Source organism: Candoia aspera, chromosome 14, assembly GCF_035149785.1.
Source record: "Candoia aspera isolate rCanAsp1 chromosome 14, rCanAsp1.hap2, whole genome shotgun sequence".
Classification (NCBI taxonomy): Eukaryota; Metazoa; Chordata; class Lepidosauria; order Squamata; family Boidae; genus Candoia; species Candoia aspera.
The window spans coordinates 1,868,969-1,887,510 of record NC_086166.1 but is presented as its reverse complement, the minus strand read 5'-3'; the positions used below and the strand labels follow the sequence as shown (position 1 = coordinate 1,887,510).

At 46.8% G+C, this 18,542-nt stretch overlaps 1 protein-coding gene across 3 annotated transcripts in view; it reads right to left on the bottom strand.

Annotated features, from left to right (window-relative positions):
* Positions 1-12,887: 12,887 nt before the first annotated feature.
* Positions 12,888-18,542, bottom strand: part of PEMT (phosphatidylethanolamine N-methyltransferase) — a 50,919-nt gene continuing 45,264 nt past the window's right edge. Inside the window, exon 7 of one of the 3 annotated variants that reach the window (XM_063315135.1) lies at positions 12,888-13,020. In XM_063315135.1, coding sequence (XP_063171205.1) covers positions 12,933-13,020 — 88 coding nt within the window. In that variant the 3' untranslated portion in view covers positions 12,888-12,932. Of the gene's footprint in view, positions 13,021-15,355; positions 17,702-18,542 lie in introns of those variants that run through there. The other 2 variants (XM_063315137.1, XM_063315136.1) reach the window with 2 other exon arrangements.

Below are 18,542 nucleotides of genomic sequence, written 5' to 3'. Positions count from 1 at the left end.
CTTCCCTCTGGGCACTGGTGTGTTTTCAAATACTGCTTTTTTCTAGCCATCCAGGAAAGTCATAGTTTCTGCTCAACAGGAAAAAAAAGCAACCTCTTCTTGTATGGACTAAGCTTTGCAAGGACTGTTCTCACTTTTCTTGGCTCTGGGGGCCTTACAGTATGATTCTTGATCTGACTGCTTCCCACCCGCCTCCCCCACCCCGGTCCCCCTTTGTCAGCAGACCAGCCCCAGCTTGGCTTTCCTGTTTCCGCTCAGCTGTAAAGGGAATTTCTGTTCACTCAGTCCACAACACGCCCATTTATCGTGTACAGGATTATTGAGACCTTAGGCTGGCATCAGGAATGAAAACACTTTCCAGTCAGCCGAACCCTAGGGGTCCAGCTTTTGTGCAGGTCAATCATATATACTATTCTCTTACGCTGCTGGTGGCGCATTGTCCTCTTGACACCATCGAGGATTTACAATCACAAGAAAATAAGCGTTTTCTGGCAATTTACACTTCTGCAGGAGATACCATTCCCAGAAATTATCTGGCTGGTTTTCCTGTATGACTGAAAGAAGTTTGTCACTTCTTCCTCTAAAGAAGAGCCGGAAGCACAGGAGTCCAACAGGTAAAGTTTCCCTCACAATTTTGTTTCCACTCCAATCTGGAATAAAAAGATCTAAATCGGATATAAACCAATCACTTGCCTAAACAAAGAACAGGATTCACAAGAATCGGGCATGGTAAAACTGGTGCTGTTTTATTTGGCATCCACATGCCTTTTATTTTGTTCCAGATTCCACAGAAAATGGGGACAGGGAAAAGTTTCACCCTGCCTTTCACAGGCTGTGTTCACACAATGCCCTTAACCTGGTCAGTGAAAGGCCTAACAGGTAGACTTGCACAATAAACTAAGATGGGATATTATTAACCCTGCTTTTGTTTTGTTTTTCTAGCTTAGCATGTTGTGGCAATCGAGCTCACTGGTTCGGCTGTGGCTCAGTGTGTATTGTACAAATCGAGAGAGTGATTAAATCCGCTGATCAGGTTCAGAGTGTTGTATGAACAAAGTCCTCAAGTTAAATTTTTTCTCTACTGAATTAAATATGGAGAGATTCAGTAGCAATCAAAGAAAAGAAAAGAAAGGGTTTCTTTGTGCAGCACTGATTGATTATTGGTAGTATTTATGATTTTATTGAAATTGTAAATTGTTTTTATTGTCAGCTGCCCAGGGTCCCCCATGTGGGGGAGATGGGCAGTGATAAAAACCGACAAAGAAAGAAAGAAAGAAAGAAAGAAAGAAAGAAAGAAAGAAAGAAAGAAAGAAAGAAAGAAAGAAAGTTAAATCAAACAACGGGACGTGGTGGCGCCGCGGGTTAAACTGCTGAGCTGCTGAGCTCACCGATCGGAAGGTTGGTGGTTTGAATCCGCGTGACGGGGTGAGCTCCCGTTGCTAGTCCCAGCTCCTGCCAACCTAGCAGTTCAAAAACATGCAAATATGAGTTGATTAATAGGTACCGCTTCGGTGGGAAGGTAACGGCGTTCCGTGTAGTCATGCCGGCCACATGACCACGGAGGAAGTGTCTACGGACAAACGCCGGCTCTTCGGCTTTGAAATGGAGATGAGCACTGCCCCCTAGAGTCGGACACGACTGGACTTCATGTCAAGGGAAACCTTTACCATTACCTAAATTAAATAATTTGGTGCCATCCCAACCAACAATTTCAACAGTTTTGAAGAGAACTACACAAATCCAGGGAGAACAAAACTATCATTGATGACTTGCTTTGATAGCTGATTACAGCTTCCTGGATTGCAGGCAGCAAAGCTTAAATATCAGAGGCTGGGGAGCCTTTAGCAACCATTAATCCCTCCACGTTCATGCCAGTGGTTTTCTCCGTGGCGCTTGTTTGGCTATTGCGCAACACAAGAATTCAGATTAGATGGGCCCTTGGCCTGATCCAGCCCTGGGGCTCTTTTGAGGTCCTTGTGCTAGTGGTCAAACCAGTTTTGTAGACCATCAATCAATGAATGACCTGTTTGATGGAAGATGAATAGGGGATAACCGTAACCAGACAAAATGTTTCTTCTTACTATTCTCTTTGTCCAGAATGAGATGGCCTAAACCTCAACATTTCCCATTAAAAAGTTGCCCACTAGCTGGAGACATGGAACAACCCTCCCAGAGATGCATGGAATGGCTTAACTGATGTAGGATTTAAACTGGGATGAGACATGGGGGGAGGGGGGAGTGAGGGGAGGGGAAAACAGGGTGGGTTGCATCTTTGAACAGATACAGTCATAGTGTAAAACCTGGCTACGGATGGTGGAGTTGGTTGGTTATGGATGGAAGTGGCCACACAAAATATGCATGGTGATCTGTAGGTTTCCTGCATAACATGGGTGTTTCTGCACCCTTTGTGCAGTTTTAGCATGGCATCAAGGAAGTGGACCTGTTCAGGCTGAAGCTGATGCCGTGGTGGCCATTGTCAAGACCCTGGTGGAAGTCGATGAGAGATTCATTTCAGTGGGTGGGGATGGTGAAAATGTCGTCCAGGGATCCCAAGTCAAGAAGCCTTTTGGGGGTTAAGAGTTGAGAAGGTGTTGTTCCATGTCAGCCATGAAGAAGTTGGCATATTGTGGAGCCATGGGTGTGCCCACGGCTGTGCCACTGATCTGCAGGTATGCTTTTGCCAAAGGTGAAGTAATTATGGGTGAGCACATAGTCACCCGGTCTAGTGTCAAGGCGTGCTGTGCTGACATCTGTGGTGCTATTCCTGACGGTTTGAAGTCCATGGAGGCTGAAATGGTGTTGGGATCACCAATGGATTTCAGTCTCCTTGGGAAGTCTGTGGTGTCTCTTATGAGTGAGAGACATAAGGTCAGAGAGACTCTGATGACAGAAGGTCTGAGCTGCTAGATTATTCATCCCTCTTTATGCCTGTATGAGTGAACACTTAACAATCATCAATGAAATTGTATATACTCAGGTATTTAGCATACCAAGAAGCCATCGAAGACTATTATTATGTTGCTGGTTGGAGCCTGTATCTACACATTTCTGGCAAGAACATGGCCTCCCAGCCAATTCCCCTTTTAATAAGACTATCTGGAGAGGAAGGATCTTCTCCCATCTCCTGTCCACAAAGGGGGCAGTTGGCTCATCAAAGCATCTCCACTTTGGCCTCCAGGGGACTTCAAATCAAATGAACAGGGGTAGCAAATGCATCCAGCACAAAGTCAAGACACCCCCATTTTCAACACCTGAACTCTAATTCTTGGTCAGGTGTACAGAGTGTGACTTCCTGAACCTCCTTGCATTCTCCCCGTCTTTCACGCCTCCAAATCTTTATAAAGTACCTCTGTAGCCTGCTGCTGCTGCTGCTGCTGAAGCAGAGGAAGACTGGGGTGGGAGAGGAAGCATTACTTGTAAAAATTCCTCCTACACACAGTCATGCACAAAGGCACCCTTGCCAAATGCTGACGTTTGCCCGGATCCAGTTGCTATGAGCTGAGGACTCCATGGCATCTTCCGAAACTTGAGTTATTTCTTTGAAGTTGCCAACACAGCAGAGGAAAACAGGCACACCTGCACTGAAGCCCCCCTTGGGCTTTTGACACAAGCACTATGATGCCCCGTAATGGAAGGACAACCAGCCTCACCAGTCCCCTTAACCTCACGGGGGGTTCTGGGTTGGGTGGGGACAACAGGGACCATGCAAAGGAGCCGGCAGCCATGCCTCACATAGTGGGCAACCAGCCGGGTGAAGAGAACAGCTTCCTCTCGTGGGCATTTTCTAATTTTTTTGGCATTCCTCTGAACTGGAATTCAGAGGTAGACTGCCTCTGGATATGGAGGATTCATATAGCACAAACAGTAATAGTGGTTGGTAAATTTATTGTGCAATTGCCCTGTTCTGCATACGGGTAGTCCTCGCTTAACAACCATTTGTTTAATGACAGTTTGGACTTACGATGGTGCTGAAAAAAACAACCTATGGCCGGTTCCCACACTTAGAACTGTTGCAGCATACCTGCGGTCACGTGATTATGATCTGGGCGCTTGGCAACCAGTTCGCATTTATGACTGTCATAGCGTCCCGTGGTCCTGTGATCACCGTTTTTGACCTTCCCAGCTGGCTTCTGGCAAGCAAAATCAACGGGGAACCGTGTGATTTGCTTAACGACCACATGGTTCACTTAATGTCCACAGTGATTTGTTTAACGACTGTCACAAGAAAGTCATAAAAACTAGTCTGATTCACTTAATGACCCCTCGCTTAGCAACCAAAATGCTGGTCCCAATTGTGGTCGTTAAGCAAGGACTACCTGTATAGAATTTGACAAGGTTCCAGAATCCAGATCGTTTTCTCTCCCTCTCCTGGGGTTTACCCACACCTTCTTTACCCACTTTTGTCCCCTTACAAATACCCACGGAGCCGAAGTCTGGCAATACGTCTGGAAGCATCTCAGAAAGGGAGGAGTTTGTGTTTTGCCAGTGAAATCAGCAGTGAAACTTTTCAAAAGGCAGGCAACACCGGAGCGGCACGCTGGGAGCCAGCTGATCGTCCCCAGCGCTGCTGTTTGATTTCTGTTTTTTAACTGCCCTATGAAATTAGTGCAATTCTTTTCTCCTTAGCCAACCCATTAAACTCACCCCTAACCCACTCAATCTGCAAGGCCTGGTAATGTCACCTGGGTAGTGATCAATAGCCCGAGGCTTTTTAATTTCCTTCCCTGAGAGAAGTAAACAGGATGAGGCCCCCTCATTAACACCTGCCAAGCGGAAGAGTGGAAAAGGGTGGAACATCTTCTTAATCTTAAGCGTCAAGAAGGCCAAACGAGGACACCAGTTTGGACACCACCATACTGGGCAACTTGAAGATGGGTGGACTTCAACTCCCAGAATTCCCCAGCCAGCATGGGTGGCTGCGGAATTCTGGGAGTTGAAGTCCGCCCATCTTCAAGTGCCCAAGGTTGAGAAACACTGAGTTTAGATTGCAAAATACCCCCAGCCACATTTCCAAGCATCCAAAATGAGCAGCTTTGCCCTCCAGACAGTTATCAAATCCTGCACAGTGAATCCTTTAAGCCCGCTGTATCCGGAATCTAAATTAACCAGCTGTGTCAGAGCCCTGTTCCGATTCAAAGGCTCTCAAAATGGGTGTTGCTGCTGTTTGGATAAGCCATTTCGTTGGTGTGTGGCTTCATTGTTGATGTCAGTATTGTGGTTTTGTATTCTTTTTGCTAGGGTTGGCTGCATCTTCTTGACAGCTGGCCAAAACTACCTTGGCAGAGTTGGGTGGCCACAGAACTGTTTTAAATAAATAAATGGCCGAGGAAAAGGGAAAGTGGCTGTATTTGTAGAAGGCCAAACTGGTGCCTTTTCTAAACATCCCTTCCATGCCTGAGAATCTCCCAGGGGAACTGATCTGCCCACCATAATTAATACAGGTAGCCCTCGTTTAGCGACTGCCTCACTTAGTGACTGTCCGCAGTTACCACAAGGATGAAAAAGTCACTGTGTGACCCATCCTCGCATTTACGACCTTTGCAGGTCTGCAAAGCAAGGGAAAGCTGAAGGAAGATCAAAGGCACCATCGTGGTTTCACTTTATGATGCTTCACTTAATGACCAAGTTGCTGGTTCCAATTGTGGTTGCTAAATGATGACCTCTAAATAAATGGCCAAGGAAGAGGCAGTGTGGCCAAACCGCTGCCTTTTCTAACAATCCCTTCCATGCCCAAGAATCTCCCCAGGGGAACTGATCTGCCCACCACAATTACGACTTTGTTGTTGTGAAGTTGCTCATTTTTACACAGGAAGGAGCCATTTTAGAGCTGCTGCACCGGTTGCCGATCAGAGCCATCCCCACTGCAGTGAACTTCCCTGTCTATCTGTTGCGAGAGGCGTTTACCTCTAAGTTTGCTTCCCCCCAGAGCAATTAAGGTGCGCAACCTTTGCATGTGTCTCAATGTTCTGCTCTTTTTAAAAACTTCCCTGCTGGGGCAGTGACTATTCTGGGCCCTGGGAAGCACCGCGTTCTTTTCCTGCCAAGGCTTGCTGAGTCAGCCAATGGTGCCTCCTTGGCTCAAGAGCGGCTCCCCCTTGCCCCCCCCCCCATGTGTGCATTTGTGGGGAGTGACTCATTGCTTTTGACCAGCCAAAGGCCAAAGGCAAGGCCTTGGGGAAGAGCCAGGGAGAGCCTGCCGGTCAGGGCAACAGGTGGGAACCCACTGTGTCAAAGAGCTTTGATGTTCACTTCAGCGCAACAGCACATGTAATTCTGTTTCGCGTCGTTTGGAGCACCGTGCTCTGATCTGGCCATCCCAGCAGGGCCAGAGGGAGCCTCATCTCCGCCCACATTTCCTGCCCCGGCTCCCTTACCGGAGGCGAGCTTCAGAAGTCAAAGCGGGCGGTGTTGATAAATATTGGCTGTTGATCTGCTAGAGGGAAACATCCCACATTGTCCTTGAGCAGTACACAGTGCTTATAGATAACGCAACGGGTGCTTCGTTTCCAAGTTAGTGCTCAGAATAGGAACAGGGTGAAACAACAGCATGGGCTGACTATCTCAGAATCGCCAGCTGTGGAAATGCCTGTTTTTAGCAAGGCAGAAGACCTGCTGACATGGGCCATGAGATCTGAACTAGTGGCCAAGTTCATCCACCCCGCTTAGCCAGGTTTGACTATTAAAGCACTTTTGGGTGGGGTGCACAGCACACTAAGGCATAAATCATGGTTTACATGCCACAAAGGCTGGGTGCATGCAATATGGCAAGCTGAAACCAAGCCAACCAGGTAATGGCCCAGCCAAGGAAACTGAACAGTGAGAGAGTTGGATGAATAAAGGTAGTCCTTGCTTAACGACCACAACTGAGGCCAAAATTTTGGTTGCTAAGAGAAGCGGTCATTAAGCAAATCCAACCCAATTTTATGACCTTTTTTGCAGTGGTCATTAAGTGAATCACGCAGTTCTCCGTTGATTTTGCTTTCCAGAAATCGGCCAGGAAGGTCGAAAATGGTGATCACATGACCATGTGATGCTGCGACAGTCATAAATGCGAACCGGTTGCCATGCACCCAAATCGTGATCACATGACGGTGGGGATGCTGCAATGGTGTGAGGACTGGTTGTAAGTCTGTTTTTTTCACGTGGGAGGAGGAAAAAAGGCAAGACTTGTTAAGAGACTAAGATACTCAGCAGCCCAGTGCACGTGAAGTGCTCCAGGCTGCAAAGCGATGGGTGCCCTGTGGGTACCACTGGGCACGGGGTTGGATGGGTCCCCCCCCCCCACTTTGGCTGTTTCTAACCCCCCATGCCATCTGCCGTGGCTCAGCCTCTTTTCCCTGCTTGGTTACAGAGGCGACGCACTTGATGTTCCAAGCTGATCCTCGGTTCGAATTATCACCCCCTGGCTAGCTGGCAAGGACACTGGCTCTTCAGAACACCGTGTTTAGAAACAGGACCCTGCTGTGTTTCAAAATCCTGTGGGGAGAAAAGACGGCCTGGTTTTTCTCTGGTGGCGCAGCCCGAAGCATTAACATGTTGTGGAGTTGTACCCAGAGAGAGAGTGCCATTCTCACACCTCTGGCTGGCTTTAAAAGAGGCCGGGATTAGGAAGGAAGTGTCAGTGGTAACCGGAGACAGTCTGAACTCTGCACACATTGCTGTGAAATGTAGGCCACGAAGAGCAGCAGGAGAAAAGCAGTGCCAGCCGCTGAGCTCCAAAACACTAAAGCAGTTGTTCTTTTCGGCCGCCTCCCTCCTCGATGCCACCTTTCAGGAAACGTTCCTGCCAGCTTCCAAGCCAATGCTCCTCGTTTTCATTTTACGAGCCACTTTTCTCCCAGCGTTCAGCCTCCTAGAAAGAGCCACTGCTCAGAAGACTGGCTTGTGAATGCATCTGGAGGGTTGTTCCTTGTGGGGCATTCTGAGATCATATGGTGGCTTGGCTGAAAATTATCCAGCCAGTTTCACACTCTGCAGTCAGCCACGGTCTGCTGAAGCCCATGGCTGAGGGTGCAACCAACGGGCTGGTCACCCACTGGGTGATTACAAACCACCATGCTAAGACTAGGCCAAGCAAACCGTATTATAGCTCAGGGTTTCTCCACCAGGGCTCCGTGGCACCCTCAAGTTCCACGAGAGGTCCTAGGGGTTCCCTGGGAAATCACGATTTATTTTAAAAATTATTACAGATTCAGGGAACTTCCCGTTAAAGAGGTAAGCTTCATTCTTTATTTTCAGTTTAAGAACACTGTTAATGCATATCTACAAGCCTACCCATGAAACAGATACAGTAATTTTATAACTTCCGGCCTATATTGGAACCTGAATGTGCAGGGGCTCCCCAAGGCCTGAAAAATATTTCAAGGGTTCCTCCAGGGTCAAAAAGTTGAGAAAGGCTGTTATGACTGATACCTGAATCCAGGCATAAAAGGTTACACCAAGCTTCCAGATCCTGGGACTGTGGATGAGTTTGACTCCACACAAGAGGGATTATAAACTCGGGCAGAGCTCTATTCCGGAATAAGCTTTTTATTTTGTTTTTAAATACAAAAAGTCATTCCTTCAAGCCATTCTTAGCATAAGAGAAAGAATTCACATTTGGTACTACTTCATTTAACATCACAGCTAAGCCAAACTATTTGCTACATTTTACGAAGCACCAAGTTGGGTTCCTGTATCCTGCAACGTGACGTCTACCCAAACCAAGTCACGATTTAGCAGAAGGAGTGAATCCAGTGTGGAGAGGTTAACAGATTACGGTTGGAACCCAAGTTTTCCCATCTTTCCAGGCATTTAACTATTTATTTATTTTCTCTGGTTCCCACTAGATGGATCTGACAATCTCTCCCCACGTGGTCTAGTTTATTTGCTTTGCTTGAGAAATGTGTTTGCTTGACATGAACCAAAATGAACATGTTGTAGCACGGGGGCGGGGGGGCTCAGAAGGGCTCAGAAGGGTGAGCATTTCCAGGTAACTCTTAGTTTATGTGGAAAAGCAAACACAGGCACAGTTCAGAAAGGGTCAGGCAAATATCAATGCTGGATTGGACCAGATGGAGGGAAAAAAAGCAGGTAACCACAGGTCTTTCAGCAAATGGAGTCACTGTTCTGTAATGTCTGCAAAACAGGAAGGAAACACACAAGGAAAACATTGCCCGTGTATTGATAAGTGTTACTAGCAAAACACTAATCTTTATCACAAGCGGGATGCGTAGAGCGGAATGGTTTCTATTTTGCAAACAAATGATGCAATCACGTCTCTGCTAGCAATACTTGCTAACTTGCTTAAACCTGGTCAGCAATCATCAACAGGATCTGAGGGTACGTCCCATCCCCAACCCTTCTCAAAAAGGGGAACTTAGACTTCCCCATAGGAGTGAACTTACGAATTAAGGAAAGGGCTGGGGTCAGAGCCCAGAATTGACTTTGGAAAGACTTATGCTCAATGTTGGGTTGTTAATGCAGGAGACAGCCTTGAAGCTGCTCTGTTAAACATCCTTCTGCCACTGCAGGCAGGATAGCTATGTTTTGGGGGGGGGGGGGCTGGCAATTGAGTGTCTCCCAGCAGCTGCTGTAAGCCAGAGGCCTGTGATTTGTAGTGCTGTGTCCTTTTTCATTTGGCTGCAACAAGGAGAGGCTGTTTATTTTTCCCCGTTTTTCATCCTACAAAGCGATGCAGATGTGAGTGGACGCCAGCATGTGACAGCCCCATCTGCCCTGGTGCATCAAAACAGCGGCGGCAGCTGAAGCCGACGCCAGGCATGGCCTTGGCTGAGCAAAGCAAACATTCCTGTTTGCCAGGTGTGATTCTAACAGGCCGTGATGAAGGGGAGAACTGATCTCCAGGAGCAAACTTTCAATCCTTGGATGTGGAAAAGAACACAGGAGGGCGCCTTAGCCAACCAACTTCCTCGGCTTATTGGGTTCTCGTGCCACGCCAAGCGGTGGCTTCTTCAAATACATCTGTGGAATAAGCCACAGCGATGGGTTCCTTTAGTACATCGCTGTGCTGAACCCCACTTTGCAAGCCACAAGAGCGGGGTGTCGCGTGTCCATCCGGTCAAAGCAAACAGGCTTACATCAAATTCTAGAAATGTTTGTCTTCCCAAACAAGGATGGAATTGGAGACCTTTTACATCCAAAGTTGGCAGCCTGCTACTGAACTGTAGCCCTTTGCTTTAGAAATAAAAAAAGATTCTGGTCCTCGTGGTGCTGACTCACGTTGCACTGGAGGACAGTCGAATTCTTCAGCCACGCCAAATGGTTGATCAAAGGGTAGACTATTGGTGACACTGGGAGAGACTGAGGACTTTTCTGGATCTCTCTCCAAGGCTAGGCGCTAAATGTGGGACCTTCTGCACACAAACAGAGGCTCCGTTGCTGAGCTACAGCCTTTCCCTAAAGGAGTAGAAAAAAATGTGTGGAATGATCAGCACCAGAGCCTTAGAATTTGGCAGTGGGTGTTTTGGACAGATGGAATTCCTTTTCACTGACCTATTATGTCTGCTGTTGCCTTCTCTGACCCGCAAGGGTGCCCCCCTGCCCTCTGAAGTCCTGGGCAGGGGTCTCTCCAAGCCTGGCAGCCCAGAATCCTGTACGAGAGAGAGAAGGGGGGGGCTTCTGTGCCAATCGCTCCTGTAAAGTCAGGGAGGAGCTTGGGCATGGGTGTGGCCTGACAAAATAGATGGGGCCTGGCATAACTTGGCACGGGGAACCATCAGGCGAAGCCCTGCTTCACCCACCAAACGAGGCTGGCCTTGGATGCCCATCAGGCAGGAGGCCAACTGCTTTCCGGAATGTGCGATGCAGAGTTTGGCCTGATTCAGAACAGGCGGCACCCCACACCACCTCGCTTTTCTTCCACGAAGGGTCTGAAACTGCCGTCCTTCGTATGCTTTTGACCACAAGACGACGACAAGGGGAGCCTTCTCCCCAGTGCCAAGTGGAATCAGTGTGGAAAGGCCCTCCTTCCAGCAGAAGATGCCTTCTCCCAGGTGCCACCAGCCAATTCTCTCACGTTCCCCCAGACACAGGAAGGCTTTCCGGCATCCTTGTTCACTTACCGCAGCTGGGAACAGATCAGGGCGGAACCAGCTGCTCCATCTGCCGATCAGCCAAAGCAGCTAGGATCTGACACCAGCTACCTGGGACCCAATTAATCTCCCTCCCACCAGGCAGAAGTTCAAATATAATGATCTCTTAAATCAACAGCAACAGAGCTCAACACAGTTTTGCCTGAGGCTTCAGCATGCCAATCTTCCCTCCCTCCGAGGCTTCATTCATAAATGTCACCAAGATGCTTAATTAAGTCCCTGGAGAATTCTATGTTGTTGCGCGCTCTCTCTCTCTCTGTAAAGGAATATTCACAGGGGACTTGCTCTTGAAAGAGAAAAGCATTGTAGGAATCAAAGAAACGGCAGCTGGGGACTAGAAGTTGGGGGGGAGGCAGAAACATCTGTAAAGCCCAATCTGCAAGGTGTTTCAACGGAGAGAGGGCATACCTGCATCGGGCTCAGACCACGAAGATTCAGTTCGGCCAGCAAACAGATTGCAACTGATGCTTTACAAGCAGGGCCAGAAGGTTGATTTCCAGTACAGTACTTCGTATCCTAGAACCTGGGGGTTGTGTTTCCAAATTCATTGGGGTTGCAATTGTTATCAGCCTTCCCTCTTGGTTTTTTTTTGGCATGGGTTTGTTGTTGTTGTTGTTGATTTGTTTAGTCGCTTCCGACTCTTCGTGACTTCATGGACCAGCCCACGCCAGAGCTTCCTGTCGGTCGTCAACACCCCCAGCTCCCCCAGGGACGAGTCCGTCACCTCTAGAATATCATCCATCCATCTTGCCCTTGGTCGGCCCCTCTTCCTTTTGCCTTCCACTCTCCCCAGCATCAGCATCTTCTCCAGGGTGTCCTGACTTCTCATTATGTGGCCAAAGTATGGGGGGGGAGTATTAAAAAAACAAAAATACTGTACAGGTAGTCCTCAACTTATGACCATTTTTTAGCATTCGTTCAAAGTTATGACAGTACTGAAAAAAGTGACTTAAGACCGGTCCTTGCACTTACGACTGCCGCAGCATCCCTGCAGTCAGGTGATCAAAATTCAGACCTTTGGCAACTGGCATGTATTTATGATGGTCGCAATATCCCTGGGTCATGTGATCATCATTTGCGACCTTCCCAGCCGGCTTCCGACAAGTGAAGTCAATGGGGGAAACCGGATTCACTTAACAACTACGTGATTCACGTAATGACCATGGCAAAGAGCTTGTAAAATCAGGTGTGACTCACTTAACGACCACCTCGCTTGGCAATGGAAGTTCCTAAATCAAGGACTACCTGTAGGTGCGTTAAGACTATTTAATGCACTTCTTTTATTTGCCTGTTAAAAATAGGCAGAAAATTACAGTGGCATTGTATGACATCTGGGATACTCTGGAAGCCATTAAAAAATGGGATCTGGGAATCCTCTATGGCCATCTTGCTCACCTCCTGCTTTAAATACACACGTAAGACACTAGTTGGACTTTACAGCAGCGAATCTCATCGGTTTTATTATGCTTTGTGTAAGGAAATACTTCCCGAGTTTGACCCAAATCTCCTGCAGCATCAAATTAATTAGGTTCCCCAAGAATATTTTGTTAGAAATGGAGGGGAGGGGAAAGTGCAACATCATCTTAAGAAATGCCACGAACAAGCTAAATGCTGGACCTTTGAGGGAAGAAACAGATCTCGACTACCACTGGAAGTAATGCCCGACACCGTCACCTTGAAGAAAACAACACTGGCAGAATCTAAGTTGTCTAACCAGGCTGGATCTGGTGGTAAGACATGAAATGAACTGAGAACCCTCTTTCATTTGCAAACCCATCTTAGCCGGCTTGAAGGTCTGTATTCCTGAGTCACTGTTAGCACTGAATCTGAGTGAAGCTTCTAGGAGGGCAAGACCACGGATGCTGAGTTCCACCAAGAATGGTCTAGTAGAAGACCAGCAAGGACACAGTCCACCAGGAAGCTCTTCCTGGTGGAAACCCCACAAAAAGAAAGAGGAACGGAGCGTTGCATGGAGAAAGTATTATCTGAATTTTCAAGCTACACTTAGGTCAACCTTCCTCTGGGTCATGACAGCCAGCAGACGTTAATTCTTCCTCCGTTTGAAGTGTTACATCCTCTGTTCGAGGAGCACAACATAAAATGCTAAAGCCCTCAAGGGAAGGCTGAATGATAATTTTCAGCAAAGATCAGGTCTGGCCAACCCTGATGTGGTTCAAACTAGTTTTGTCTACTCCTGCTGGTAGAGCAATTGTCATCAACCAATGGCTTTTTTTCCCCAGCACACAGGCAGCCCTTGGCAAACTTTGGACAAAATTCTAGCCTCTTTTTTCTGGTTATGCAAATCATCATGAACAGCTTGAAGGCGATGTTACTTGGGATCGTCTACCCCCCCTTTAAACCCACCTTTATGGCTTATCTCTACAACCTAACCATGTTCATCCTACCCTCCAAAGGACCCTGAGTGGTGCCAGTGTGGGGTCATAGCTCTTGTATGTAAAACTCTTAACTGAGCTGTGCTGTTCACACATTATACTTCTCCATGGATAACTTAACCAAGTTTACTCAATTAACCCAATTTTCTGGGTTCACGCAAAGCACCCGATCACCGAATTAACCCATTTCCTGAGCTTACACAATACAATCAGCTACCCAGAGGAGCCAGATTTATAGAACTTTTCTCTACTAATCCACCGTAAAACATTTTATCCTGCGTCTTTCAAATGCCTGTTGGCATCTCTAGTTCTTAGAAACAGATTTTAGTCCGTACAGAGGTAACAGCAGCCACAATTCCATCATGTTAATACGCCCTGTTCTTTAGATCTTAGGCTTCAGGGTGCACTAAAACTGGTACAGCTGACAGTGCAATGGGGTGATTGACCCAGAAAAATGCCACCAACATCCATGTTTAGAAGATGGGATCGTATTACTTTGAAACCATCCTCTTGAAAGCTAATTAGAACAGCTGCTGCTGTCTTTTTCCTAGAAGAAGAAGAAAACCCCATCCCCTTTGCTTCTGGCACTTGTTCTGCATCCAAAGAGCTCTTCCCTGATCAAGCCACACAGCTGGTGCTCCAAGGGGGAAGTTTTACATTTTCAGGTAGGACGTGATTTGCTACTGCAGCTCAACTGACTAGAACTCCAGGTGAGCCACATGAAGGTGACTTTCCTTGACTTTACCTGCCTTGAGTTTGTAGAATGGAGCAAAAAGGGGCAGAACCAACTTCAGGCATCGGGGCTGATCTCTGAGCTGCTGGCATCTGTCCCGTATTTTGATGGACACAAGAGGCAGAGTAGGCAGATGTTAGCAACGTAGAACCTGGGTTGTCCCCTGCTGAGCCAAAATGTGATTTATTTCTGGTGTGGGGTTGAGTGTGAATACTGCCAGTGTATTAAGCTAGGACTGAGAATTGCTATCCATCTCAAGCAGCTGAACTGCAGCAGCGTAGGGAACACTTCCATTTTATAAAACACACCTATAAAGCTTCCCCACGCGGCAGCACTAACGGGTTGCCATTTATACCAACAATGGACAAAGCAGGGTGCATTTTGCCTGGCGATGGTTTACCGGTGGTGGGAGAAAAATGAAAAGGGATGTTAATCAGATTTACATTGAACGAAAATGACGCAGTTCCTCTCCAGCCATGTCTGTAGTATGTTACAACCTGGTATCAACTTTTGGAGGGCTTCAAGGTCCACGCTCAAAGCTTTAGGATGCCAAATTGCACACTGCCAGTTTACAAGCAGCAGACAGAAGAAGTAGGTTGGATTGTACAGTTAGGTGCCACAGAGGCCAAGGAAAACGCTTAAAAATGGAGCAGCAATTCTTGCAAACAAAATGTGAATCATGCTTCTTTTAAAGCAGGGAGGGGGAAAGGCTGGGGAAGAGATAAAACCGAAAAAAATAGAGATAAAACTTAGAAAACTGGGGCTGCCTTTGTAGACTGCTCAAGAGATACAGCAGATTCCTCTTTCTTCCAGAAAATTCCTGTTTCTCTTAATGGCAAAAAGGAACACATTTAAACCTGTTACCCTAACTCAGGCCGGCACACTCTGGTAACCATTGCCTGAATAATGCGGTGTATTTTTGCTTGCTCGGTTGTTATGGGTACCGCAGCCAACTTAGCACACAGGAGACGTGGCTACAGAAAAGGCATCTAAATATACATATTGCTTTGCAAGGAAAATAATTACGAATAATAGGAATCAGAAAGTAAGACAAGGCAGCAGACAATAGGAGATGCTCATGTAACTGGCTGAAACAGGGAATGCATACAAACAGATGTTCTTCGAGACTTCTGTGCTTCTCTTTTTAAATTTATTTTTAAATGGCATTTCATAGACAGGTGCTTCAGCTGCAACTATTATGGACACAGTGAAAAATAAGGACACAAATTCCCTACGACAGATAGCCCAAACATACCTTGTCCCATAGTGGGTTCAACGTAATGGTTAAGCCATCTCTTTTTTAGCTCCTGCTGGTTCAGATAATTCAAACTTACAAAGGACCGGGCATAAGGTTGGGGGTGTGTGTGATATAGTTATCAGAAGTTGGTGTCAGAGATTGTCTGGAAGAATTTGAAAACAATGGGAGGGGAGAGGAATTTACAATGTTTTCATAGTGGGTGGGTGGGGGTAGCAAAAAGGGATAGAACAGTAATGAAGAACAAACAGGGAGGAAAAAGAGAAAGGAATTTATAGCCCCATCGCACAGAAAGGAAAACTCTGAAAATGCTCATTTCAGCCAACCACTTTCCATTCTTTGAGTTTCAAAGGACTTCAGAGAGGTCACGGTTTCTGGAAAGTATGCGCAAGGTATTTCGACAGACACAAACGATGCACCTCTTCAGGAAGGCCCTGTTAGAGAAACCATGCCCCTGCCAATGCGACCAATGACCTCTCTCGGAATCCACTCAGAAGACAACCACTTCATCCAAAGAACAACCGACTTTGGAGTTTCAGGAGAAGTTTGGGTAGATGAAGAACATGAAACCCTCATGCTGTTCAAGTGGAGGAGAAATACTGCTGTTCTTGTCCTTTCCCAGAGATGACAACTCAGGATTAAGCAACCATGCCACCCAGTCTGGTCTATTCCTACATGTATGAGTAACGCTCGTGGCCGCTCAAACAATACTTTGCTGCTTATGGTTACCCATGTCTACCTGAGGCTTCAAAGTCCAATATTCTCTGCGACATCATAGCCACTAATCCATTTGCAGGCACTTCTCCTGCAAAAGTCCACCAACACTGTTGAGAAAACCAGACCATCTGGGGTGAGGTACAGAAGCTAAGAAGATACCTTCGGAAGTCGAGACATCACAGCACAAAGAGAAGAGACAAGGATAGCAAATAAATGGGGTATGGCCCAGAACGGAAACCCCAAAACTGAAAAGTCATTTGGTGCAGCTTTCAAAGGGGTGTACTATTTCAGTTTAGGGATGGGGGGAGATATAAAGCAAACGCAGGGTTTCCTAGCATGTTCTGGAGAACTTCGGATCTGGTCTTCTCCCTGACCTAACTGGCTCTGCAGAGGGAATCTTCATTTTGTTTAAGGAGCCATCCTGTTCAAAACATGACAGCGGCTTGGCAAGCGTATGAAGGGGACTGCCCAACGAAAGCTACATCACGTGACTGTTCTGATAATGTGTTTGGGGTTTAAGCTGTGGAAAATGCTAAACTAGAGCACAGCTTGTGAGAAGTCCAGCTGGTGCACACTGCACCCTTTGGCAGAATCAACAGAGAGGTGGTCATCTTGGATCCTCCGTGTTCATATGAGGCAATAAAAAAAAGCCAAAGCATTGGCTGTGTTCGCACGCTAGCAGGTCAGGTAAAGACTAAGGAGATGCCTTCATAAAAACATGCTCACCTTGATTTGTGCTCACCTTGGTTGGGATTCATTTATGGCTTTGCATGTTGAATGGTCCCAGCCCTTTGGTGAGTTTAAGAGTGAATGCATGGTGCAAATCAGGAAAGTGGGTGAATTCAGTTCCCAGGTTCTGTATGTCGTGTGAATGTAGATGCTGCACATTCACATGTTGTCCATGTCTCCAAATTGAGGCATCCAATCCCCTTTTCCCACAAATGCTGGCAGTAGCATTAGCACAAAGGCACCCTTATGGCTTTGTTCTCCTGTCAAGGAATGTATATGCTCTGTGCTTTTAATTTTTTTAAATTTCTCTCTCTCTCCGTGTTCTGTGCATGGCTCCAGTTATATAAACTCCTCAGGTCTCCTGCCTGTTCCACCTTTCTCATGCTCTCCAGCCTATAATCAAAACATTCAGAATTATGTAGCCAGTGGAAACTGCTGAAAGCTGGGGTGGAGCAAAATTTGTCAACAAAAGCATCCTTGCTGCACCTGGCCTTGGCCTGAGTCTTGTGAAAGTGGGAAGTCTTCTCTCTCCGAACTGCCTGTTCCAGTGATTTCCATTGCAAAAAAAAAAAGGGGGGAGCAATCATAGAAGAGTTTGAGGAAGGCAATGGAAGTCAGGCTGAGCTTCTGTCATCCCATCCAATTATCCCATCTCAGGGCCACAAGCAGGCCAGCTCTCTGTGTCCAAACAATCCCAACTCTGGAGGGGTCTTCGCAACTGATGCTGTGGCCTTATTTATGCTTTGGTGCCTTCTGGCGATAGATTTCTTCTGTGAAAGGCCTAGGAGAGGGAGTTGGGAGAAGGGGGGAAGGAACGGGCACCAGGTTTTGGTGGGAAGGGAAACAAGAGAAGGGCGGTGAATATTCAGAGGTCCCATTGCCGTCACCATATCTTCCTAATTCCACCCAGATCCTGCCTTCCTCCATGTGCAGTTAGTCATAATTGAAAAAAGAACCAGCGAGGTGGGGAGATCCCCACCTCTTCCCTTCTTTAATGTCCCTTCTCACAGGACATTAAATATTTATTTACTGTATTTTATCACTGTTTTTATGAGATTTTAATGTTTATATTTCGTGCTTGATTTTATTGTAAACCACCCAGAGTCCCTCTTTTGGGGGAGATGGGCGGTGGCTAAATTTGATTAATCGATCAATCAATCAATAAATTAAGATTCCTTAATGTCCTATGAGAATACTATGCAACAGAAACAGTAGTATGTAAGGAAAAAAGGTAGGTTCAATATGTCAGTGGGAGAAACTTAAAGCCAGCAACTCACTGAAACATCTAGCCCCATTTTATGCATGCTGAGAGGGTGGTGGATCTCCGGGTATAAAGTAGATGTTGTTCTCCATTGAGATCCTGTTGAGTGAGCTTCTGGAACCTTCTTCCATGCAAGTCACAGAAAGTCATTGTTCATCCTTTAAGCAACTGCTCCCTAGCAGAACCTGCTTTCTACCCACAACTCTCTATTTTGATGGACTAGAAGTTCCTCGGGTGGGAGAGGGACTATCATCTGGAGAAGGTAAGTGGTGGATTGTTTTTGCATACCAAACCAGCGTTCTGCTATCAAGCAATCACTACGAGATGTCCTTGGCCAGTGAGACAGGCGCCATTTCTGTGC